Here is a 26,066-nt window from a genome sequence, read left to right as displayed (position 1 = left end):
GCGTCTCGGTCTCCTTGAGCATCTTTCCGGCGCATGCCACAAACATGAACCACAGCGAATACTTGTCTTTTAAAAGGCTTCATTTAGATTATTTGACGCTAAATGCATCATATAAGTCACTTTGGAATAAATCACAGTAGGCCTATGTATCATGATAAAAAAAGCGACTTTACTGTCTGGAAATACTTTAGGCTATAGAAAATTATTTAGCGGAACCCCCATCACATTAAGAACTGCTGGTATACACAGAAGAAAGCCCTCTGCCCCTGTACGAGTTCAAGCTGTTTATTCATTTTTCTACCCCTGAGCGAAAAAAGAAAATTTAAGCTGAATTCTCTTTTTTCAATTTTTGGAAAAAAAAACGAAAAAACGAAAAAGGAGCCGTTTTCTCATTTTTCTACTTTCAATATTAAATCAAAAAACGAATGATCGAATGATACACGGATTTCTCAGGATCCAAAATTTCCATTTTGTTCGGGTTTTTAAAATAAAAAAATGCTTACTTGTTAATTTAGCTTACAGCAGTTTTAAGTCGGCCTAGACACTGTTGGACAGTACCTCTTCTGGCCAGTAGGTGGGACTGTCAATCGACACAGTTATGATTCAAAGAGCTAATAAAGTAATAACAAGGTGTTTACTGAAAGCTACTAACATTTTTTAATTATTTTAAATATAATATTTTTTATAAGATACCAGTCAACAAAGTTAAAATATGAAACTTGTGAAACAAGACACGACCTGAGATTTGAATGCAGCTCAGTGGTTTTGAATGAGACGCGCCCCCTAGTGGAACTTTAATTTTTGTCTTATTAGAAACGGCCATTATGCTCAACAGTTATTATACAATGCTCGCTCTCACCCTCTGGATGTCTGTGACAGCAGCCCGAGCTCGGCTTTCATCCCTGCAGGCTAGAATCACACGAGCTCCCCTTTTCGCCAGATCCAGCGCGGTGGCTTTGCCGATACCAGTGTTTGCTCCTGCAATTAAACCATCTTAAAATGTCAGTCTTAGCTATTCAGTTGCTTATCACGAAATGCCTGTGTGAACGTTAGTGGACGAGTTGTCAGTTTTGCGTTGTGTAACACGCATGGAATGTTTACGAGAAAAGTAAAATCTGCAAAAGCCGTTTTAAAACTGTCAATAATAATAAAATGAGGACATGCGCGACTGTATGAAGGGAATATCAAATGCACTAAAACCGAGCACATACCAGTCACGATCACGGTCTTCCCGTGCAGCTTGGCCATACTTTTACATTTTGGCAGGTGCAACACCGTCACGCACAGCAGCAGGTAAAACCCGACGAGTCCTCCGCAAATGAGCAGAACGGTAAACATTATATTCAAACGATCAGAGCAATAACTGCTATATTTGCTTATGAAAGAGCTCGGTTTCCCCCAGACTGGGAACAGGAAGACGTGCTGGAGCCAAACACGCCCTCCTGTAAACAGTCTATTCAGATTACAAAACCCAAGTCCAGACACTCACAGCTATTATGTTGAACATTACACCACTGTTAAGCTGCTTTTATTCACTTCACTGACTGAAATGGCATCTATATATTTGTTTCATTTTCAAATATGAGTGCTTTTGCCCATGCAAAACTCGCGACCACGTTGCTGAGTATATCTCTTTGGTTTTGAGACTTTAGTCTTTGCAACTTCAGGGATCTTATCTATGCACAATCAGCTTGTAACACTCCAAAGAGAAAGGAAAACTTGAAATCGCATCATATGACCCCTTTAAGTGGCTTCTGTTCTTGAGATTTTGAAACCATTTCCATGCTTCTAGTGTTCAAGATTTTAAGGTATTCTGGTCCCTTGATATGGTTTAAGTCCAGGAACCTCTAGGGGGCAACAAGGGTCCATGGAGAAGTTTAGGGAGGGGAAAAAAAATAAAAAAAATAAAAATGGAATTAAAAGAAATAAGAACAATTTTTGATTAAATCAGTTGACTAAAATAAAAGATTCAAATACAAAATTGGTATAAAATAAACAATAAAATGGATTAAAATCAACAAATAAAAAAACAATGGAAACTAAATATTTTCTACATTTATTATATTACTTCTTCACAGTATAAATTGGGTCTTTATAAATGAAATATATACAGCTCCCTTTAAAATTTTAGGATGGTCCCTTTAGGTGTCGGTGGTGTCTAAAAGATTTAAACCCCTTGTTTAAGTCAGTCCTTCATTGTAAATGTTTCAAGCTTACACTAGACGAAAATGTAAGTCTTTTTTTTTTTTTTAAATAGCACCCCTTTTCTTAAACCAACTATATTGTTTGTGTCATGCACAAGTAAGGCAGGCATCTGAATATTTGCATTGGAGATTTTTTTTAAAACCCCTTAGTCTAAAAATAAGCAATTGTAATGCTAAATTTAGAAAACTACTAATTTTACTGAAGAGCAGGCCGTGAATGAATCAATAAGCATGACTATTCTAAAGCATGTTATTTAAAATCTGGTTTGTATTTACATAGTTTGACACAAGAACCTGGTGAAAACTAATTACAGAACCACATGAAACAGACACATAAAAGGACTGAACAGCAACCAAATAGTGCACAACAGAAATAATACAAACTGGAGCACTTTTGCGCACGGAATCCTGTGGATCTCTGGCTATTCACATGGATACTTACATATATGTACATGAGTCTCTTCGCACGCTAAAGAAACACCAGGTCTGACTGTGCTCCAGAGGACATGCATAAATAAAAGCATCCGTTTTTATGGGAAAAAAAGAAAATGCATGTTTATATAAAAACTATTGTTGCTGGCACAAAATAGAACATGTTTTGATTTTTTGTTTTTTTTACATGTGAAAACTGCTCATTGGTTCTGAGCATAGAGGATGATCAAAGTTTCCCTTTAAAAATGCAAGTTTTGCATTGAGACAAGAAAAAATGTGCAACCTGCCAAAAGAGTTTGAAAGAAACTAGAAAAAAGTCACCTCATGCAAGTGTATAAACAATTAAATAATTAGGAAACCGTTTAAACTGTACAAAGTTGATGCTTTACGGGTTAAGTACAAGATTGTGTTGGAGCGGAGGAGGTGTGGCCTTGCTCAGCTGCTCCCCCTGTTGGCCAGGTGTGGGAGTGAGGTTGCAGATGGTGAGCTCCTCTTTAAGCGGCTTGTTGGCAAACTCTGTGATACTGAATATAAACTGCAAGCAGCCCAGTTTGACGTGGCTTCCGTGATGGAGGAGCGCAGTGCCTTCCCATCCTGCACCACTGCCTCCAATCAAACTGGAGCCGCTGTTTTTACAGTTACACGGAGTGATGGGAGAATCGTGGGACTGGCAGCTCATAACTCCACCCTCTGTTGTTGAAGCCACGCCCATTGCAGACTCCTCCTGCTTCTTTTTCCTGCAGCGTCCTACAAACACACTTGAGTTAATACTGAAGCTTACTCTGCAACGTTTTCATGAAATGGAAATCACTGTATCTATTTTCTAAATGCATGTTATTGATTTAATTCATGCATTTTTCGTTTAAAACATTTTTTTTTCTGACCTCAATTTTTAAAATCAATGGAACTGGAAGAGAAATAACTCACGGATGATGTTCTGCACTTTGGCTAGCAGGTTGCTGGACGGGCTCTGGTTCATCTTCTCCGAGAAGTCACAGGAATATAATACGTTGTCGACGGTTGTCCCGTGTTCGCTGTAGTTCAGCAGTTCATACTGCTTTGTATTCTGGAGGAGGAGAGAGAACAAATGTATGTACACGTAAATGACCTCCTTTGTGCTTAAAGCATGTTAAATGTTTAAAATCGCATACCTCATCATAAAATATACAGGCATGTTTCCCTGAAACGTAGTTACAATGACCGTAGTTTGTAAGGCACACGTCCATATCAGCACCTGCAATGAGAAAACATAGTTGTACTGAACACTGTAGGATGACGCATTTCCTGCAGCCACAGAATGATAATCACCTGTCCCGATGTGCAGACTCCTGTAGCACATATTTACAGCCATTCCCTTTCCCGAGACCGAACACAATGAAGCTCTTGCCTGCACTTCCCTGTTTTGGGCTGAAATGAAACATCAAGAATTAATTTGCTGATGGTAACACAAATTTCAAAAAAAGCATAATGAATAATGAATCTCATACCTTCACTGTGTTTCCTATGAGTGGGTGACACAGATAAAGGAGAACTGCTCTCAACAGGAGAGGTTTTCGATTCAAAGAGCTGCTGAATCCTCTGCCATGCTAAAAGCTTGATAAATTTCTCATCCAATGAGCCAAGCTCAACTTCTGCAATACAAACAGGGTTTCAGAACGCTTTCAAAATGCTGCCATCGTTTGAAGTGTTTTGTTTAATATAGTTTAAGTAATAGTAATAATAATCCTAATAAAATAATTATTTTATAGTCAAACTGATATATAACAATTTTTATCCAAATTGTGCAGGCTTACAAACATGCAGATGTATTCTATCAGAAGTTAAATTCAAGTATGTAAGTTTGCTGAGTATGTATGAAATTCTATGAAAAGAGCAGACTGATTTATGGCAGCTTTATGTATAGATATCAACTGTAATTATGACTGGTATATTTATTACAGTTAATTTAACTCACTTAACTGTATGGAGCGCCAAAGTCACAAAAATACACAAAACTACATCGATTTAGAACTAGGAGGGATTATGAATTCCTGAAGGTTACAATATATTTTCAACCTAACTTGAAAAGCAAAACAGAAATATTACAAGATTCCTCTCTGAAACACACACAAACCCACCTCCGTTGTCCTGCATGATGTCTTTTATTCGTCCGGACAGCTCCAGCATGTTAGGTTCTGTGCAAGAGAAGACGTCACCACTGCCTGCCATCACAGCATCCAAAACAGCATTCCCATCTGATAAGAGTAAACAGCCAATCAATATTTTTAAAGCATCGCTATGTAATAATCAAACTAGAAAAGTAGGCATTTACCACTGGAAGGGGATGTAGATTTCTGACCTTTTGACCCGGTGTCTGAGATGCTTTTCTGTGGTTTAACAGCACGTGCTCCTGAACATACAAAAGTGCCTGAGAGTTTTGCTGCTGCTGTGTCTGAAGCTGATGTAGTTTTCTCATGGTCACATGATGGAGTGCTGGGTTCAGGTTTGACGCACACAGGAGGAGGGTCCTCAGTGCCACTACAGGACTTTAAGCTGGCTCTCTCAGTCTTGATTTCCGTTTCTGTGTTGCCATGGTTGGGTGGAGTGGGCGTGTGTAAACGGGGCATTTCATGGGTTCTATCAGGACCCTGCATTCCATTGGACTGAACCAATCGGTCTACTGGGCCATTTGTGGTCTTACAGTTCTGACACAGTCCATCAGTACATGAGCTACAGGAAACTTTTGGAGCAATGTTCTGGCTGCCCGTTGAGGTGGCACTCTGGCAAGAGTCTCTGAGTTTCAGATCAGTCTTTTCTGTGTGCTCTGAATCCCAAGGAGATGTTTGTCTGTTCCATAAATGCCTCATAATGCTGCACTGCAGCGAGATGACGTCTTTGAGCCACTACACCAAAGCATAACAAAAACACTGGTTCAGAAACAATACTGAATTCAAAAGCAGAAGCAAACCGCAGGCTGCTTATACACACCTGACACTGTTCGTCTTCACTGGTTAAGTGCTGTGGGGCAAAAGATTCTGGAAGGCCGGTGCAGATCAGCTCCCCTTCACGGATTCCTGCCGTGGCCATCAGAGTAGGCGGGTTCTGATACTGTGACTTTATGGCATCTGGAACCTGCGATTAACCAAGCAATATTTCAACATCATCTCAAGTGTCCATCACTGGTGTCAAACAGTGAGTTTAAAAGAGGACAGATTACCTTCAGAGTCTTTCTGCTGTTGGCATGAGCCGATCGCTGTGTAGGGGGGTGCTGCCGATGTATCCGCTGCAGGAAGTCAAGTTTGACGGCATGCTGGGATATGCGATCCTGAAACTGGTCAAATAACTGGCAACGGTTGTTGAAGGTCAAGCTTCTCTCGTTCAGCTGTGAGGAAAGGAGGAGAATGAATGAGTGGCATGTTTGTATTTTTTTTTTTTTTCAATTTAGCATATGAAAATGTCACAATTCAAAAGATACACAAGTCTTGGTTTCTGTTTTACACAAGCTTCCTTACTACCAGGTTCTGGATGTGGTTGGGACACATCCACCTGCCTGTAGGGAAGGCAGTGAGAGGTGGGTCCAAACAGTCCATATGAAACAAAAGAGGGCAATAGTCACACTGGATCAGTGGAGCCAATCGACAGCTCCTGAGAGAAAAATACAACTATTAATGTATAATATCCTAAAAAGGGATCCTTTTAAAAATAACTAGGGATGCTCTGATCAGGATTTTTGCAGCCGATACTGAGTACCGATTTCTTGTCATGGTGATCGGCCGATACCGATTCTGATGCTTCAAGCTTTATATAGATGGTTTCATCGGGCGCACGCGCCTGGCCCCAAGTTAACTTCAGGTCTTTGTTTGTTTATCAGTGGCGCCGGCTACAAACGCAGTTAAAGTTAAGGTGATGAGTAGACTGAAGTTGGGCTCAGGTGGTTAGTAGGCTAATATGGCCAAAGAAGATATTTTGTTTTATAAATAAATGTTCATTTAAAAGCAGCCCACGATCAGCGTGTTATGTTACCGTTATCCCTTACGGCTCCAACGAGGTTTTGTTCCGTCCTCCACACTGTGACAACTCACAAAAGACTATCTTTAGCCAAGCAGCGTGGAGAGCCGCTTCAGAAACGTGCCGCGGCTGGACAGTATAAACACAAGCATTAGAGCGGCCGCGATCAGCTCCAGTGGCCGTGGAGCTGTAACGCGCCGCAGACGTGTGCAGTGAGGCGCAGATCAGCTCTAACGTCACTGAATCTGCTGTTAAAAATGAACCATCCATTCATCATATCATCATGCAAAACATACACGACAAATATCTCATTTTTCATTGTTTCTCGAAACGTCATAGCATTTCCACACCAGCGATGACATGACTGCGGCACATAGACCGTAAAATAAAAAAAGTCTGCGGCGCCACATCATTGACGTCCCCCACACATCATGTACATCGTCACGCATTGACGTCATCAAATTGCGATCAGTTCGTGAGATCGGCCAAGTGTAGTGAGTACCGATCGAGTCATAAAATGTGGTTATCGGCCGATGCCGATCGACTGGAGCATCCCAAAAATAACATATACATTTATAAAAGCTTGTACCTGCTGCATGTGTAGCACACCTTCACTGGCAGTGGAACCAGTCCAAAATGGTCCAGTTCATGTTGTGGACGTTTAATGTTCTTGGCTGATAACTCGTCTTTTCGTCTCCTTTTGCTGGTGCCTGAGACGAAAAAAACAGATGCATTGAATCTTAGAATCACATACAGTCTGTTCACACTCTCAAAGTGAGATCAGAATGTCCTGTACCTGGAAGTGCGGTTGTGCAAGTGAGGTCATTTGGAAGCTGGAACTGCATAGGGTTCCTTTGCATGGCAGCGGCGATTAGGAGGTCAAATGGTCTTTTGAGGGTGGTTGTGATATTTGAGAGTTCAGGCTCAGAACCCTGGGCCTCATCCTCCACATCCAGGAGGTCTTCCTCCATGTCGTTCTGCTCGGACGGTGTGGGCGTGTCTGTGGAAGAAGTGTTGGAGTTGGGCGTTGCAGGTCGGCTGCTGGGTCGTCTCTCCAAAAGTCGTACCTGAGCGACAGCGGCCCGAAGCCCTGTGCCGCCCGACCCCACGGAAGGATCCAGACATAATGTCCCACATTCCTGCTCAGGACCCGGAGAAGGCGTCTGCTTCCCCAGCTGCCGCTCCAACAAACCGTTAATTTGCTCCTTCTTCTGCTCCCTTTTCTGTTAAGAGCCAATATACAAATAACATGATCACAAGTCAATTACATTTTTAAACTTAAGGCCTGTTTCTTTCTTTTCTTTTTGTTTTTTAAAGCACCCACTGGCATAATCTATAAAATGTAGAATTAAAGTATAAAGAATTTTCAAACACAGTAAATATATAATAATCAGGCATGTGATTAGCTAAGGATAAAAAAAGAAGGAAAACCTGTTTTTCTCTCATTCAGTATGACTATACGATAACAACATAATAATAACATCAATTACACAATTGCATTGTAATAATAATAATAACAACATCAATTACACAATATAACAATAAAATATAGTATTAAGTTATAAAAATTACATATTACTATTATTCTAATAATGTTAATGTAAAATAAAAAAATGACTTCAAATGTTACACCATTTTATCCGAAAACTGCAGGGAGACTTTAAGGCTTCTCTGTTGTATAAACTATTCTCATTTAAAATTTGGGAAGATTAAAAAATTAGGGGCAAGTTTAAAACTTCTAATAACATGAGTGGTTGTTTCATTACAGACAGGACACCAACCTTCTTGCGAATGGTGCAGCGATGGCACATCCAGTCACCAGGGGGCAGCATTTCTCTGCTCAATGGCGGGTTACTGAGGAAATGTAAACAAAGTCAGAGGCTTCATTTAGCACAGAGCAAACATACACCGTTATAGTATGCACAGCCATTCAATAAAACAATGAATGAGAATGGGACAGCAGACCAGCTTTATACTTTAGCCTACTTTGAATGTAAAATTCAAAAAAGAAAAAAAAAAAACAATGCGATACTATAATTTTGGCAGTTTCTAAAACCATGCCCACATTAAACACCTATGCAAGAGATGTTTTAAAAGAGGCAATTTTGAATAAACTATCTATACCCAGCCGGTATTGAGAGGGTAAAAAAATACCTCTCTCTGTAAGAAAGGAGTCTCGTGTTTTCTAATGCATTGCACTTGCAAACAGATCTACGTTCAAACACTTCTGTTCTACTGATGGTAGAATCTGTAATGAAGCCTAAAAGCACCAGGCTCTCAGATTGTATAGTACTTCAACAACTGGGTTAAAACACAGCAAATAAAAACCTGTTCTAACTTCATAACTTCCCACAGTTCTTTCAAATACCTGATTCATCTAATAACACCAAAAACCCATTAAGAGATCTTCCTAACGTAGTTTCTATTTGAAGCACATCTGATCAATCCCAGAAACTCTGGAACTTAGAGACTACACAAATGAAGGCCAGTGTGGCAGATTTCCAGTGGCCCATGGGCCGCGCAGCACCAGCTGTATGTGTTTCTCCTCAAACACACATGGAATCATTTCACCTCCCAAACAGACAGAATAAACAATGAGAAAATACGGAGGGGAAATCGAAATTCAAACATCCTCCACTGCAGCTGACCGACTACGGCATGAAGTGAGTTAACAGTTACAATAAAACAGAAATCGTGACAGATCTTTTCTTCCAAACTGTGACGTACATCCGAGTGTAACAGACTACCACATAAGGAAAAAAAATGTACGGCAGGGACTTGGTTCTATGCATCAGTTGTTGACTGGATTTTGAGATGTGGACACTGCACTCAAAAATGGAGGCAGATGAGCGTTAAAGCTTGCAGGGGCCAAGTTTAGCCGGAAGCCCTGCATATGTCATCAGAAAGAAGTCTGTCTTTTAACAATTAAAAAATTGAAACATGCACAGATGAATTGTTTACAATAAAAATCTATAACATGCATTTAGAAAACAGATACAGCAAATTTTCATTTCATGCTGATATTAATAAACGAAGTCGATCACAGATGTGCAAACATCTGACAAACTGACTCAGACGATTAAGAAAAATCCATCTCATAATCTCAATCTCTCCATAATGGAGACGTGGTCGTGGCCTTCAGATGTCCATGGTTAATTATTATTTATCAGCTCCCTGCTAGAGCTTTTGCCTGCTCATGCAAAAAACATCAGACAGCATATAAATAAACTCCAACACCCATGATGTTCCATCTGGAGATGCAAGAAGAAACATCAGCCAAATCTGATGGACGTCTAGTTGTAATGCATGTGCCCCGACTAAACAAGCATCACAGTCCTGGGCCCAATGTTGACCCAGCTCCAGCATCACACACACCAGCACTGTAGATGGAAGGCAGCGGGGCAGTGATCACAACACAGCAGGTCCCCTCCTTCCCGGCAGCTGTCGCAGGTATCGTGATTGGTGGCTCTGCCCGCTCTCCTGGTGCTCCTGTCCGGTTTCCTGGTCCGCTTCTCTCCATCCTCAGACTTGGGTGGCGCCAGCAGAGTCTGGATTTGCTGCAAGAGACCGATTCAGAAACTCATTAGTGAAACATCTGCCCGCGTCTTACATCACATCAGCCGCTCGAGCCATTGTTGGGCCGTGACCGTGAGCGCGCGCGCACCCGTGTGAAGGGAGCCTATGGAATGGATGACATTAGCGAGCGAGAGCGGGTTAGCGGCGGCACTGACAATGTTAACCGGACAGTGAAGAGAGGAATAAACGAGTGCACGAGCGTGTTTGTCTTACCTCCATCAGCCCGCCGGAGGTATCCAGATCGTACACGATCGTCGGGGTCTCCATTTTTCCCCACATCAACACCAGCCCCAACTGGTTCCGTCTCCCTCAGCCGCTACGTTACACCACGACTCCTGTCAGATGAAGAGCGTCTGACCTCCAAACAGCCGTGGGATTCCCGCCCGTGTCTGTTGTGGCTCCGCGCGGGCTCTCCGTTAATCGAGCAGGCGCGCGGAGGCCTCTATCCCCGGTGCTGTGCTGGCCCTGCCGGGTCTCCTGTCTGGTTTCCTGGTCCTCTTCTCTCCATCTTCAGACTTGGGCGGCGCCAGCAGAGTCTGGATTTGCTGCAAGAGACCGATTCAGAAACTCATTAGTGAAACATCTGCCCGCGTCTTACATCACATCAGCCGCTCGAGCCATTGTTGGGCCGTGACCGTGAGCGCGCGCGCACCCGTGTGAAGGGAGCCTATGGAATGGATGACATTAGCGAGCGAGAGCGGGTTAGCGGCGGCACTGACAATGTTAACCGGACAGTGAAGAGAGGAATAAACGAGTGCACGAGCGTGTTTGTCTTACCTCCATCAGCCCGCCGGAGGTATCCAGATCGTACACGATCGTCGGGGTCTCCATTTTTCCCCACATCAACACCAGCCCCAACTGGTTCCGTTTCCCTCAGCCACTACACCCCGACTCCTGTCAGAATGATGAATAGCGTCTGACCTCCAAAACAGCCGTAGAATTCCCGCCCGTGTCTGTTGTGGCTCCGCGCGGGCTCTCCGTTAATCGAGCAGGCGCGCGGAGGCCTCTATCCCCGGTGCTGTGCGAGATTCCGGCCCGGCAAGAGAAGGAATAATAAAGACACAGAAATTATCATTAAGTCCATGTTGGAAAGACGTCAAACATCAAGCCCCCCGAAGAACAAATCCTCTGAGGAACTGGCAGCGGCGAAAATCAGACGTTTTTCTCCCGGTAAAAGAACGACTTAACGGCGGAGCGTCTCTGTTGTGATGAAGGAACGCTCGCGCTAACTGACGCACAAACCCGTGTGCGCATGCGTCGCCCCATCAGTAGCGTTGGGAATCCAATTCATTTAGAGAATCGGTTCGCTTTAGTGAACAGGTTCAGTAGAATCAATTGACTGATTTGCCATAGAGGATGTTTATGTAATAAAGAATTAACATATAAATATTTATTTAAAATTAAATGAATATATAAATGATAAATACTGTTCTGAATGACTTTGCATTGTTTATGGTTTTCACATACCTTACAATTCTACAACCAAAGTTTTTTTCTTACAAGGGATAGTTTACCCAAAATTTAAATTTAAATAATTTACTCACCATCCAAACATCTTTTAGGCGCTGACAGCCCCAGTCACCATCCACTTGCATGTATTTTCTATACAATGAAAGTGAATGGTGACTCAAGCTGCCATTCGGTCCTTCCAGAGGGGAAAAAAGGAAATTAATTCATTTGTAATTAAAGAAAATTGTAACCATTTGTAATTTACATGAGGGTGAGTAAATGATGACAGATGTTTAAGTTTTGGGTAAAGTATCCATTGTTTACAGTCGAATGGTTTACAAACGATTTGCGAATCGGTTCGAATGAATCTTTATAAGGAGCCGGTTCAGAACAACGATTTGTTCGCGGTCGGGCATCACTACCCGTAAACAGTGGAGCCATCTTGCTCTTTTCCTGCTTCTTAATAAAAGCTCTCTGTCGATGTAGTCATTGTGGGAACCGTCAGTATGTCCTTTTTGTGGCTGTGAGGAACTTGTTAAATACATAAACCGGCGAGGGTTAGAAAGCGGATGCCATTATCCGGTTTGTTTACGTGTTCGAGCCTCTTTGTATTGTGAGGGAAATTTCTGGCCTCTGATTGGTCCGTTTTGTCGCCGGCGGGACATGAACCAATGTGTGAAACGGAAGAAATGAAACAATTTCATTATGATGGTTTTGGAATGGACTAATGTTAAAATCTCCAATGAGCACTGAACAATGGCGGTGAACAGTTGTCAATTCATTTATTATGCATATAATATATAGGCTATATATTTATCATATATGTGTAATCTGATTAATTTTCACATTTACATTCATATAAATTCAACATTCAGAATAAATTAGCATTTATAGAGATTCAATATTTAGAATACATTTTTTTGTAAACAAAATGCATTTTATTCTAATAAAATCAGAATAAAAATAAATCAGCATGATAGAAAGATAAAACAGTGATACTGTTCAATAAATAGCTGCAGTCTTGTTTAAATGAAAACTTCGACAGCTACAGACTATATTGCATAATAAATACATAAGACCATAATGTAGTTTTAGACCATTTATTTACAGTGTTCTGCAAATAAGCCTCCATGCAGCGACAGTTATACATAGAGAAATGGCTTTATCACCATCATGAGCTCAACTGGAACTCAAGACACTCCCGACTCATAGGTTTTGCTGCATGTGGATGAAAACAGCTTCCACCTCTGTGGTTCCTCAATGTGAAACAAAAAGAATCCAGTGCATTCTGATATAGTCCAGCCTCAAGGTGTGAGCCTTGGGAAGTTTCACCAGACAAAAAAAAAGTACAACACAAACCTCAGGCTCTGATGTGCTACAGAAATAACACCCTAATGTCCACCATCGTTAATTTGCTGGCAGAGGTCTTGGAGAAAAATACATTTACAGGAGCCCAGCAGAAAAAAGGAGAGGTGCCAAAAGAAAGACAGATGAATTTTACATACACACCTCGTATTGCCTTGCATCCTGAAAAGATAAACAAATCAGATTTCAGTACAGTACAGTACTTCCGCTTTGACGTAACGTTCAAAGTCTTCATTCAGAGCCCACTTAAATACAGCTGGTGATCCAAGTTGTACTTGAAACAAAAAAACATTTAATGAAAAAAATATATATACACAGCTTTGGAAGTGACATATATTGATTTATTGATGCTTTTATTTGATAAAAAATGCAGTAAAATAAAATGTAATTTATTTCTGTGAGGCAAAGCTGAATTTTCAGCAGCCATTATTTCAGTCTTGTCTTCAGAGTCACATGTTTACGGAGCCCCGCACATGGCATGCAGGAAAAAAATAGTAGGCTAATCGTGCGCACGATTTACTATTTCGTTCCCTCGATTTGCTTTTAAGTCGTGCACACGATTTATAAATTGAGAGAACCAATTAGTAAATTGTGCGCACGATTTAAGGCGGGCGTACACGGTGCGATTTTTGCTGTCGTACGAGCTCGCAGGCGATTTTTTTCTCTCGGGAGATTTAGCAAATCGAGGGAACGAAATAGTAGCCTAATCGTGTGCATGTTTTTGTGAACGAATCGAGGGAACGAATAGTAGTAAATCGTGCGCACGATTTGTTTATTTTTTCTTGCATGTCATGTGCGGGGCTCCGTACATGTTCCTTCAGAAGTCATTCAAATATGCAGTAATATGATTTGGTGCTCAGTCATTTCTCATTTTTATCAGTGTTGTGCTGCTTAATATTTTTGTGGAAACAATTATGCATTTTTGTAATCCGTCACCTTCGATCTATTGAATGCATCCTTGCTGAATAGAAGCATCATGTTCTTTCATATAAAAAATCAATCTGAATTTCTGAACGGTAGTGTAGCTTAGATAAGTTTATGAAAGTATAACGTGCAAGTTAATTCAAGAGCTTCATTATCATTTTATTGTTATTTGAATCAAAAGAGAGGAAACTTGTGAAGACATGAAACAAAAATAATGAACAGGTGAACATAAATGACTTGAAACACAAACATGAATCCTGTGAGATTCATATGTAGGTAATATAATTTAAATAAACAAATAATTGTATGATCATTCAAGTGGAATTTGGACAGTTTTTCACATTCAACAGATATCGGCGACTTGGTAACTTGATGATTAGGAAATTATTTTTTGGTTAATATGTGGTACTCCAGTATTAGTAAGAACATCCAATATGAGAACATGAAGAGGGTAAATTGAGACACACACACACACACCATCTGCTGAGTTCTAGATATCGATGACCCACAGCCTCGAGCCTACATGGGTTTTTACATCTAAAATGAATGTTTTCATGAGGGACCCAGAGTCTTTCCTTCTCCACTGCAACCTGACATATTTTATTCTAACCCTTTGCATGTTATGAATATACAGCAGCATTTTTGAACTTGAAATATTAAAACAAAAAGACAGTAAAATAAATGTCTTAAGTCTTAAGATTTTATGTAACATAGCACTAAATTATGAAGACAGTTTTATTATATATCTTGTCCTTAAATATTTAGTAGTGCCATTACATGGTACTGATACGGCTACATTACAGTGTAAATACTGGCCTTTAAAATAAAAGCATATTTCTCTGTTTGCTGTTTAGCCATTTAACTCTGTTTATTCACACTATTCGTTCTGCAGACCAAGTCAATGTCATAAATGACAGGTGGAATGACAGAATGGCAGGCAGGGTTGATCAGGACAGGACGATGGTGTTGTGAGAGCCCACGTCTCTGAGGTTCATGGCATCCATACTTACTCCCGTCTCATACACAGGGTTGTCAAATGCAGATTCTTCCGTCATGTTGTCATACGGTGGAGATGACGACCCAGGAAGCTGAAAAGTCTTGCTTTGAGCTCTGCAGAGACAAACAAAACAACCTTATTAGTGAAGAACAAACCCCAACACAAAAAGCAGTGTCCTTTTCCCTGCCCTTGAAACTTACATCGAGATACAGAGGAAAACGACCAGGAGGAGCATCAGTACCACCGCTACAGGAATCAGAACTGCGACGGCGATGTTGACGCCCTCCACCACGTCGAACTCTGAATCAGCAGCTGTAATGTGGACATTTTATGGAACATTTAAAAAATATATAATACGATGATGAATTAGAATGATTGAATCTTTTGTGTTTAAGACATTTTAATAATACTGAAAATAGTGTCACCGTTCAATCTGTGTTCCTCATTGTTTCTTGAGGAAGCTGAAAAACACCAATAACAACTTCTGTAAGACATCTGAATCATTAAACAGTGCTTTGAAACGCATAAAGATGTATACCAGCTGAAAAGAAAGCAGTTCGTACCTCTGCACATAGGTGGCGCTCCACTCCATTGAGACGGATGTCCAGGGAGGCAGTGGATAGTGGGTTCACCCTGAAGCGCATAACCTGTACGGCAGGTGAAGCTCAGAGTCTCTCCTGCCTGGAAAAACGCTTTCTCTGAACTTTGGATGGCCGTGGAGGGGGCGCCAGGGTTACTGCATGGTTCATATCTTTCAGCTACAGAAAAAACAGAGATTTCAGTCTGCTGGAATGCAGTAATCCTGAAGTCCACTAGATGGCAGTAGAGTGTCAGGTTTAGGGTTGCATTTCTTGTAATGCTGAGAAATAAATGCAACAGCACAGATGTTTTATCACTTACGGACACATTTGGGCAGTCTTTCACTCCACTTTGGGTCTGCAGTATCTCTGCTGTAGCAAGTGAGCACTCCTGGGCCAGAAAGTGAGTATCCTTTGTTGCAAATGTACTCCACGTATGATCCCACAGCGAAACGAGAGCCGGTCACCAGTCTCCGGCTGTTGTCCAATAGCCCCGGCTCATCACATGACATAACTAGGCAAATATCAGAAATAAAAACACATGAAAACAACAACAACAACAAAAACAACAGAAAACTTTTATAATTTAACAACAAAAACAAAAGAAAACTTTTATAATTTCCCAAAACTGAAAAAAAAAAAAAAAAAAGTGAAGTAAAAAAGCAAAACTATACTGGAACTGAAATGTTTTGAGCAGAATATTTTTTTATTGCATACAACAACAACAACAATAATAATAATAATACATTAAAAATAAATAAATATACTTAGTGTTTTATACAATATAAAAGCATAAATTATGGTAACACTTTATTTCGATAGTCCACTTTAGACATTCTATTAACAGTAAGTAACTTTGCAACTACATGTCAACTAGCAGTTAGTAGAGTATTAGTAGACTGTCTGCTTAATATCTTGTAACACTTTCTTTGTCAACATTCTACTAACCCTAAACCTACCCTAAGTTTACTCTGAGAGTTAGTAGACATGTAGTTGCAAATTAATGAGAATTAGTTGACATGTAGTTACAAAGTTACTTATAGTTAATAGAATGTCTAAAGTGGACTATCGAAATAAAGTGTAACCTAAATGATATTTGAAATGTGAAATAAAGTCTTTGTGTGGTTAAAACATGAATAATCTTTCATATTAACCATATATATTATTAAATAATAATAATAATAATAATGTGTTATAATTAAACAAATAAATATTAATTATAAGTATTAAATATATAAATCTAAATTCTATTTTAAACATGAACTAGGGTGGTTAAAACATTAATGCTATTTAATAATAACTGTATATATTATTAATGAATAATATTAATTAATAATATTAATATTATATTATGTAAATTAATTCATTTAATTATTTAAAAATAAGGCATTTGTGCAGAGGTATTGGCTCATTACACTGTGATCCACATCATTATGTTGAGGAAATTTTAATGGGAATTAATTCAAATATAATATTAGTTTTTCAAGAAGAAAGTCAGTCTAATTATTATCAAATATCCTCAAAGCAACAAATTGCCATCGCTAAACCCACACAGGTACCTGCCAGTTAATGTTTCTGAAAACTTACTTTCGGTTTTCACAGTTAACGGACTCTGCATCTATCATGATAGGGAGGTTATTATTTGTAGTAACCTTAATTTACCAGTAGGTGGCAGTCGACCTAGTTTTAAATCTATGCAGTCATTATCAGCATGTTTATTACATTTTCTTAGTGTGACTTAAGCACTAATGATCTGCTGTGACCTTTAAGTGTAATGTTAGCTCTTACTTTTCTCACAGATGGGGACGTCTCCACTCCATGTCAGATCCCACTGGCACATCAGGATCTCTGAGCCCTGCAGACGGAAGCCTGGGTAACACTGGTAGGTAATAACGGTGCCATGGGTCAGGTCGGGATGAGACGTGCTCTTCCAGCCATTAGAGATTTCTGGCAGCTCCGCGCAGGTGTCGTTACGTGGCACTTCTAGTATTTGGATGGTGGAAGGAGAAAAGAGACATTGGGTCTTGGGATTTTTCTATTTTTACCGTAAAGTTTTGAATGTAAATGAGGCTGCTGTGAGAAAACAGTTGCCCATCTCAGTCTTTGCCAATGAGGGGCACTGCCAAGCAGGTTGGCACCTCTACTGCTACTGCTTGTTCAGACACTGGGGGACCATCACTGCCCAAATATGATTCATTTAGGAAAATACCAGCTCTGGCTCAACAGACATGTCAATATCAGATCCTTAATGTACTAATATTTACTGTAAACTGCTTAATGTACATACAAATAAAACAAACAAGAATGTAAAGATGATCAGCACATTCTCATAACGCCACTAACCAAAGAAATGCACTACAAAGCCATTGTTGTATCCGTAGACATTGGAGGCTGGATCAGATTGAAACTGGATGGTCACATCGGCTGTAGAGGTATAGAGTCTAAATCGAGGAAGAAAACCGCTGTACTGGCCCAGGATGTTGGCTGTGAGGTCATCTCCATCATAAAAGGTCAGCAGGTCATTCTTCCCCAGACGAAGACTAATAAAACAACACATATGAATGCACATCATTAATGTAGCTCATACATTTTTAAAGCAAAAGAAGGGTAAATGAAGACAGAACATTATTATTTTTAGGTGAACTATCCCTTTAATTAAGAAGAATGGTGGCATTCTAACATAAAAATCTGTCACACCACCAGCCACATTTGTTTCCCCAGATGGTTTGCTGATGTCATTCTGCAATTCATCTTCATTTCCAAACCAACATGAGTAATGCAAGGGGAAAACAAATTACACAGCCTAGGCAGAATTTTACACAACAGTATTCACGCTGAGAATCAATCATGTTTTCCATTCTGTCATGCTAAATGGCAATAAAGGCCAGTGTTTAGATTCCCTCATCTATCGGGAGGCTGCATTTACCTCTTCAATGGGGAAGTGACATTTTGCAAAGAAATTAGATTTATTTAGTGTAATGTTGGAAAGCAGAGAGGCAGAGCCCTCAGGGCCGTCACACAGCTGTCAGCCCTTCGGGTTCTGTTGTTTGGGAAGGTCATAGATGAGCTGTGTTAATATTCACAGCCTGACAAAAGACAGGGGTACAATAAGGGTTTACAGAGTTAAATACACATTTACATGTTCTGATGATCAGCTGAGATGGACTGTGTTTTTCTTCTTCTTCCATCGAACAGGCTCATTGTTAGATACTTTCAGGCCTGTGTGTGTTTGTGTTTTGGAGGGTAAGTTTGGAAGATAGTGTTGTGCAGAAGCCAGTAAAGCTGAGCTAATGATGCATGTTGAGACACAGAGGCTCTGGGTGCAGAGATAATGTCACACTCAGCCTCAGGAAGATTCGATGACTGGTGGACCATTGGCTTCTAAAAAGGGCAGAATGTCAGAGAAATAAAAAAGGACTTTTCATTTTACCCTATTTTTTCTTATTAATAATAAATCAAATAGAGTAGGTTGCTTTTAAAATGCCACATTCTCTCTTTGCAAAAACTTTGTCTAACAAAACAATCTCTTGAGATTATGCCAAATGTACCAATCACAAATAAACTTCCTTACTCCCAATACCTCTTAAACCCAACCGTCCCATCCCAAAACTACTTATACTGTGCCAAAACCCACCGATAAGTCCACAACTAATCCATCCATCTCACTCTAAACCTACCTATACCATCCAGAAACCAATTCATATCACCCTAATGCTGCGTTCAAGTCCTCCTGGGACGTTCATACTTACGAGTTGACAAGTCGTAATTACGACGTCAGGTGCGTTCAAGTCAGTTTAGTCGGCGGTGTACCTTCTTTTAATAAATTACAAGAAAATACAACAGGGTCTGCATTTTTTTACTTGGATTTCAGCTGCGTAACAAGAACATGACCAATTTAAGTTTATAGGACAACTAAACTATCAATTTAAACAAAAATTTACCGTCAACTACAGACGTTGCATCCATCGATTCCGCCATGTTTCTCATTTACCGTCAACTACAGATGTTGCCTCCATCGATTCCGCCATGTTTCTCATTGACATGCCCCCAACTCGGAAACTCGGGGCTTAAAGAACATTTCGAGTTTCCCACTCGTAATAACGACTTTGTGGTGGCGTTCATGTGTGTTCAACTCGTAATAATGGTTTTCTGTTTAAAACTCTATCAAAAATTATTTGCCTTGATGTTTCCCTCAGATCTTTTGTACTTATGAAAGAAGTTGCAATCAAACCTCAATACAATAGAGTTCACATCCCATAATGGGTCACTAAGATCTTGAAGAAGCTCTGTTGCCTTGAAGTAACGTGCAGGTGAGACCCCTATCCAGGTGTTCAGCCTGGCACCTGTATGTGGGCCCATTAGCGCTGAGTGTTAATGAGTCCGTGGGTGGTCTCCATGTCTGTGCTAAATTAATTAATCAGCTGTCATTACACACACTGTTCCTCTGTAATTGGAAGGTGGTGAACTGTACCGAATGCTAATAGAGAAGTGAAAGCATTCTCATTAGAGGAGAAAAGCAACACAAACACTTAGCTACACAAAGACAGTCCTAAAATATAACCATCTATCATTTCTGTCCACACACATACATAGAGGTTCAGATACTCACACCTGGACATCCAGCATAAATCTCTTGTCCTCCTCCACATGTAGACCCCAGATACAATCCTGGCCTTTGTCATACGCTTCAGGCCAGTTTGGAGAAAGCACCACTCCTGCTGAATCTGTTATTTCTCCACTGCACACCGCTGTAAAACAAACAAATGGTGCGTTCAAGTCCTCCTGGGAAGTTTGTATTAACGATTTGGGAAGTCCTAATTACAACGTCAGGTGCTTTTAAATCACTTTGGAGGGAGCAAGATGACAATGTAAATTTAACACAATTTTTTAACTCTACATCTATAAAATTAATAAAAACTGCAAATGGGGTGTGTTTTTGCTTTTTATTCAATTTGTGTAAGTGCTATGAGATACAGTACTATGAGATTTTGAACATGCAACTTCAATGGCATTCATTCGTGCGTTCAACTTGTAAATACAATCTTTACATCCAATATGACTTGAATGCACCAAAAGTTAAAGGGATCAAACGGTTTAATTTCTTTTTAATTTAAAGGGATACTCCATTAAAAGTTAAAATTCTGTCTTCATTTACACACACTTATGTCATTCCAAACCTATATGACTTCAAATATTTTAGCTGACTGACTTTCATCATAAGGACAAAAAAATGCTGGGATATTCTTCAAAATGTCCAAAAGAAGAAAGAAAGTCATAAAGGTTTGGAACGATATGAGGGTGAGTAAATCAATGTTAAAGAAACAGTTCATTTGGATTTCATACTGACTTCAAATGGTATGTAAAAACAAAAATTAAATCAGAGAAAAATTACCAAAAAGATTGGACTATAAATCAATCGGCATGCTGAAAGAGACATCACACACACAAAATCACCTCTGCAGGCTGGTTCTGTCTCATTCCATTGTGGATTTTCATCATTTACGCACTCTAAAATAATAGCGCCCTGCTCCAGTGTATAACCAGGCTCACAGGTGAACTCCACCACAGAACCAACTCCAAAAGCAGGATCACTTGTGGAGAAATTTCCATACTTCACAAACGGCTCATAACAGCTGCCCTGAGCAAAAGCTGTAGAAAAATAACATTTATACAATACAATAAACACAACAAAACTACACTGCTGATTATTTATTTTTTATTTTCTCATAAACCGTAAAAAGGCATTTTTACATTTAGATTTATGCACTTGGCCGATACTTTAATCCAAAGTGACTTACACTGCAGTCAAGCTCATTGTAGCAGTTCTTGCACTTTCTATCAGTCTAGTATTTATAGTATTATTTCAGTAGGATGTTGTTTGTCAGTTGTCCTTGGTCATGGTAAACTTGTAATTCTATAAACATACGCAGTAATCTTTTGTCTCTAGGTAACATCTGTTCTATCTGGCCCTCTCTGTTCTTCTTCATCTGCTGTAACTAATTTGTTCAGGCCTTATAGAGACCAGAACTAATGAGAGGCAGAAGTGAACAAGCTCTTTTGTGAAATTACTGGAAGACAAGAATAACTCATGTTCAGGAAATACAGAAGAGTCCTTGTACCTTCATATCGGATGGCAGCGCCAGTGCATGTGCCCATCTCGTCACTGGTGAATTCCACAAACAGATGCCTGCCGGTGCTGGTGACCCCCTCAGTGGGCAGATACTCGACTGCATACGAGTCATACAGGGGCGGAGAGTCAATGTTACTTCCATCCTTTATGAGGAGCCTGAAAACAAACAAAAGGATGTCAGCATCGCTAAAGAGTAATTGTGTGAACAGATCAAGATTATTTGATCAAAAATCTATAAAATATTATTCTAATATAAAATAAGAGATTTCTAATTCAGTATATTTTAAAAGGTAATTTATTGCTGTGATGGCAAAGCTGAATTATCAGTGTTCTTCAGTGTCACGTGATCCTTCAGAAATCATTATAATATGCTGATTTGGTGCTCAAGAAACGTTTCTTATTATTATCAATTTTGGGAAATGTTTTGGAGAATATTAAGTAAAAAATACTTCAAGTAAAAAAAAAGCACATGCCTGTCATCATCCTCAGCCAGTGCCACTTTCTCAAAGTGAATATGGAGCCGATGGCCCTCAGGGGCCTCCAGTACCCAGTGACATGTCAGATTGTTGCTGTAATTTCCTGGAAACCCCGGAGAGACGATACGACCCTGAGTGGCATTTTTCACCATCCCCCCACAAGAAACTAGACATGAAAGACAAAAAGGAAAGAAACTGCTGTGAATTTGCTGCAATCAGTTCCCTTCATTTTCATCCTCAGCCAGTGCCACTTTCTCAAAGTGAATATGGAGCCGATGGCCCTCAGGGGCCTCCAGTACCCAGTGACATGTCAGATTGTTGCTGTAATTTCCTGGAAACCCCGGAGAGACGATACGACCCTGAGTGGCATTTTTCACCATCCCCCCACAAGAAACTAAACATGAAAGACAAAAAGGAAAGAAACTGCTGTGAATTTGCTGCAATCAGTTCCTTTCATTTTCATTATGCTTTGCACAGATTTCCAACAGACTGCCAAAAACTAATGAGACTAATGAAAAGGAACAACATGGGTCCATTTAAATGCAACTAAATCACAAGTCATAATTTTTTATGTGTAGCAATTTCGAGGCAGTACATACAGGCATAGTTTTGGTTTGTCCTCTCATACCTTGACAACTTGGCTCTCTGCCACTCCAGTAGAGTGTGGTGGCATTTCGGCAAGTGAGAGAGGAGGGGCCCTGGAGCTGATAGCCAATCAGACAGGAGAAATAGGCCACGTCCCCCACCTGAAGACCAGTGACTGATACTTCACCATTTTCAGGGGCCAGCGGGGATGCACAACTCAGAGCAAATGCTGAAGAGAGAAAGAGAGAGAAACAGAAATGTATGGTATATGACTGTATGTAAAATATATTTGAAAATAACTATAATTTTTGAAATTCTGTTTGGTGACACTTGTGGCATTGAAATTAGACACTTACAGTATGCTTTAAGGCAGCCATTAAATACGGACCAAAAATTATATGGTTAATCAGTTTTTTTTTGTGGCTAGTTTTCCCTTACAAATAACATTTAAAATCAAAATACATTTTCTATGAAGTAAAATGACTATTAGAGCTATTAGATATTATGTCTTGTCTTTGGAAAAATCTATCAAAATGAAGCAAGTTAAACTTTGTTTATTTATTTATTTTTTAATTTTTCAGAAAACAAGACTTAATATCTTAAGTCATTTCCCTTTTCAAGTAAATGTGTGTTGATTTAATAATTTTTAGATATTTCAAATGGAAAACAAGACAAAAATACTAAGTACGTAATTTTTTTTTGTTGAAGTGTAGTTGAAGGTGGCTGAATTTGTTTGTTAGAAATAGGCAGACACTGAGAACATAGCTGTCACAACATGAGCAGAAGTTCTGTGACCTTTGACCTCTAAATCAGCAATCACATTTAATGGCATTTTTATCTGAAGCAACTTTTTTTAATCACTATTTGCGCTCCCTGGGAACTGAACCTTTGATCTTAGCTCTGCTAGTGCAATTGAGCCACAGGAACACAGAGCTGAGCAAACAAACCGAAAGCAGATGCTTAAATCTGACCCAGACTCCTTTATCTGTCACTAAACCGATCAGGTGCTGCTTAAAAGTGCGGAAGCAACATTTAATGTCCAGCTGATCTCACCAGCTGTGAATAACCAGCCCTCCTCTCTCTGTTTCCATGGTGGTTAATGTTCAGTTGTTTAGTTCATGCCCAGTTGTTTAGTTATTACTAATAATGACTCAGTTCAAGCACAGCAGGGCAGATTCACTGCTTGGGGGTTACGGCCAACAGATGCCAGGGCTTTATGTAACACTAATCCAACCTGTCTAGCAGCAGAAAAAGAGCCACTGACAGACGTTTCCATATAATGGAAAGGGAATTAAAATGGCAGAACAAAAACGTTTCAGGGTCAGCTGACAGTCTAAAAAAAGAAACTTAATGCATCATGATTAAAATAAGTGGAGAAGTATGTAATCAAAGAATTTTTTTTGTTTGAAAATAATCTGTGGAAGCAAAGTCTGAAGAGATCTTAAATGCTGCATTGTTATATATGTTTGCTTAAAAACGAATAAAATGCCACATTTTTGCCTTTTTTAATTTAATTAATACAAGCATGAAATAATATCTGAACATTAAATAATAACAATAATAATTAGCATAAAAAGAGGGGTGTCTGGACTGAAAAAAATTAATTTTGATTTAAATATTCCAGCACTATTTTCAAGCAAAACTGGATTGATAGTAAATAAAATGTAGGTTTTTACTTTGAAATTCTGCATTCTAACATGGTGCAACCATTAATTGTTTCATTCAGCTAGATGTTATGAGTAAAATACTAGCTGAGAAGAGCATGATATCACGGGAAGGTCATTGTATGCCGAATGGTTCATTAATTTGACAGCTTTTGCAAGTGTATCAGTGCTCTTCATGGCCTCTGAGCTGCATCTCTCTGCCTTAATAGCATTTATTGAGCCCTTGACCGTTTGAACAGAGCATTTAACCCCAGCGCATAAATATCAATAGAGCACAGAGATGCATTATAGCTCTCTCTCATTTAATCTCTCTCTGGGACAAACGCTATTGATCTCTGTTTAGCAGCAGGAGCGGCATTCACGTGTGCTTCAATTGCATTTAAACTCAACATGCTTTTGGCCAGCAACTTCATCTCTGGTGGCTGCCAAACCCAGAGGATGCTGGGATTTCGAAGAATGAGTTAATGCGAGCATCAAAATTTAGAAAATGATTTGATCTTACAAATAGTTTTATTTAAGTATGTATGTGTGTATATACTGTATGTATATATATATATAAATATATATATTCATTCAATTAAATGCTGTACTTTTGACCTTTCTATTCATCAAAGAAACCTGAAAAATTGTATCATGTTTCCACAAAAATATTAAGCAGCACAACTTTTAATTATGATAATAATAAGAGACGTTTCTTGAACACAAAATCAGTATATTACAATGATTTCTGAAGGATCATGTGACACTGGATACTGAAGTAATAAATGAAAATTCAGCTTTTACATCACAGGAATAAATTCCATTTTAAAATATATTAAAGTCGAAAACAGTTATTTTAAACTTTACACTTTAAATCTCTCTGAATGAGCTGTCTGCCTGAAAATAAATGTGTATTAGGACATTTCTTTGCCCATGTAGACACACACCCACACCAACACAGACCAAACAGGCAGATGCTGTCAGTCTCCTCTGAAAAACAACCTCAACATGTTTACACTAAGGAGTGCCATCAGTATCAAACCCCTCAAGGACTTTAGCATGAGAGATGATGTTTTATTCCCGAGGCTTATTTCCATGGCATTATTCTATAAACCAATTAGTAGGCCTACTAACATTTGTTTATAGTTCTGTAGGCCAGATTCAGTAAGAATCATATAGCAAATTGATTTTTCCTCTTAATATTAAGGCAAATCATTAAAAATATTAGCACAAAACAGTGAGATGGTACCTCTATACTGCAAAAGTAATAACCCAGGCTGAGCTGGCCATTCACTGCTGAACTGCACTGAGATCTGGTTACTAGAGCTCCGCAGCACCAGACCTCTGGATAACATGGAGTTGTTGGCCAGAATTGAGGCCATGGGTCCGCCTAGATCCTCTAGAACCGCCTCCATCCCATCATCCAAACTCGCATTATGCACCTGCAGCACAAGGGCAGAATCAGATCAAAAGGTAGGCTGTGATATTCCAGAATTACATGATTGCATCTGTGTAGATATCTATTAGGATCAGTTCAACTGAAATTGTGTTGTGGGTGCACTTCAGTGGATCCAGAACCACGTAAGCTACACAGCAAAACATTGTCATATGGCCATGATAAAGCGTTCTGATAAATGTGAATAACATAAACAGCTGTACATCTAAACGGGGCGTATGAACATTCGGCTTTATTACCTTTTCAAAATAATTCATCACACAA

General features: G+C 39.5%; 4 protein-coding genes across 8 annotated transcripts in view; all 4 read right to left on the bottom strand.

Moving 5' to 3' along the window:
- LOC107741145 (dehydrogenase/reductase SDR family member 13-like) overlaps positions 1–1,478 on the bottom strand; it is a 7,348-nt gene extending 5,870 nt beyond the window's left edge. Inside the window, exons 1-2 of the mRNA XM_016553746.1 lie at positions 1,212–1,478; positions 860–978 (exon numbers count right to left, since the gene is read on the bottom strand). Of these exons, the coding sequence (XP_016409232.1) occupies positions 860–978; positions 1,212–1,338 (246 nt within the window). The 5' untranslated portion in view covers positions 1,339–1,478. The remainder of the gene's footprint in view (positions 1–859; positions 979–1,211) is intronic.
- A 598-nt stretch (positions 1,479–2,076) lies between these two features.
- phf12a (PHD finger protein 12a) lies at positions 2,077–11,467 on the bottom strand. Of its 5 annotated transcripts, XM_016553742.1 has the most exons (16): positions 10,977–11,467; positions 10,677–10,744; positions 9,999–10,112; positions 8,405–8,477; positions 7,420–7,846; positions 7,213–7,333; positions 6,128–6,260; positions 5,833–5,997; positions 5,604–5,747; positions 4,948–5,518; positions 4,754–4,870; positions 4,124–4,267; positions 3,945–4,043; positions 3,788–3,870; positions 3,564–3,702; positions 2,077–3,383 (listed from the first exon to the last, which is right to left on the bottom strand). In XM_016553742.1, exons 1-16 carry the CDS (start codon positions 11,040–11,042, stop codon positions 3,022–3,024), a joined length of 2,826 nt encoding a protein of 941 aa, XP_016409228.1. In that variant the 5' UTR covers positions 11,043–11,467; the 3' UTR covers positions 2,077–3,021. The 5 variants fall into 5 exon arrangements, with proteins under 5 accessions (XP_016409228.1, XP_016409229.1, XP_016409227.1 ...); XM_016553743.1 differs by lacking the exon at positions 10,677–10,744 and having other exon boundaries at positions 9,999–10,180; XM_016553741.1 differs by lacking the exons at positions 10,677–10,744; positions 10,977–11,467 and adding an exon at positions 10,413–10,653 and having other exon boundaries at positions 9,999–10,180.
- Positions 11,468–14,783: 3,316 nt separating this feature from the next.
- On the bottom strand, positions 14,784–22,284 carry LOC107741141 (seizure protein 6 homolog). The gene is made up of 11 exons (XM_016553740.1): positions 22,116–22,284; positions 21,632–21,798; positions 20,967–21,161; positions 20,122–20,260; positions 17,856–18,052; positions 17,301–17,495; positions 15,835–16,026; positions 15,498–15,692; positions 15,360–15,395; positions 15,135–15,246; positions 14,784–15,047 (listed from the first exon to the last, which is right to left on the bottom strand). The coding sequence occupies exons 1-11, from the start codon at positions 22,268–22,270 to the stop codon at positions 14,885–14,887; spliced, it is 1,746 nt and encodes a 581-aa protein (XP_016409226.1). The 5' UTR covers positions 22,271–22,284; the 3' UTR covers positions 14,784–14,884.
- Positions 22,285–22,333: 49 nt separating this feature from the next.
- LOC107741162 (seizure protein 6 homolog) lies at positions 22,334–25,798 on the bottom strand. Its single transcript, XM_016553771.1, has 3 exons — positions 25,596–25,798; positions 22,747–22,932; positions 22,334–22,512 (listed from the first exon to the last, which is right to left on the bottom strand). Exons 1-3 carry the CDS (start codon positions 25,759–25,761, stop codon positions 22,334–22,336), a joined length of 531 nt encoding a protein of 176 aa, XP_016409257.1. The 5' UTR covers positions 25,762–25,798.
- Positions 25,799–26,066: the final 268 nt, after the last annotated feature.

This window comes from Sinocyclocheilus rhinocerous, unplaced genomic scaffold, assembly GCF_001515625.1.
Source record: "Sinocyclocheilus rhinocerous isolate Xijiao unplaced genomic scaffold, SAMN03320098_v1.1 scaffold1307, whole genome shotgun sequence".
NCBI classification, from domain to species: domain Eukaryota; kingdom Metazoa; phylum Chordata; class Actinopteri; order Cypriniformes; family Cyprinidae; genus Sinocyclocheilus; species Sinocyclocheilus rhinocerous.
The sequence above is the reverse complement of the archived record's forward strand: the minus strand, read 5'-3'. Positions and strand labels throughout refer to the sequence as shown.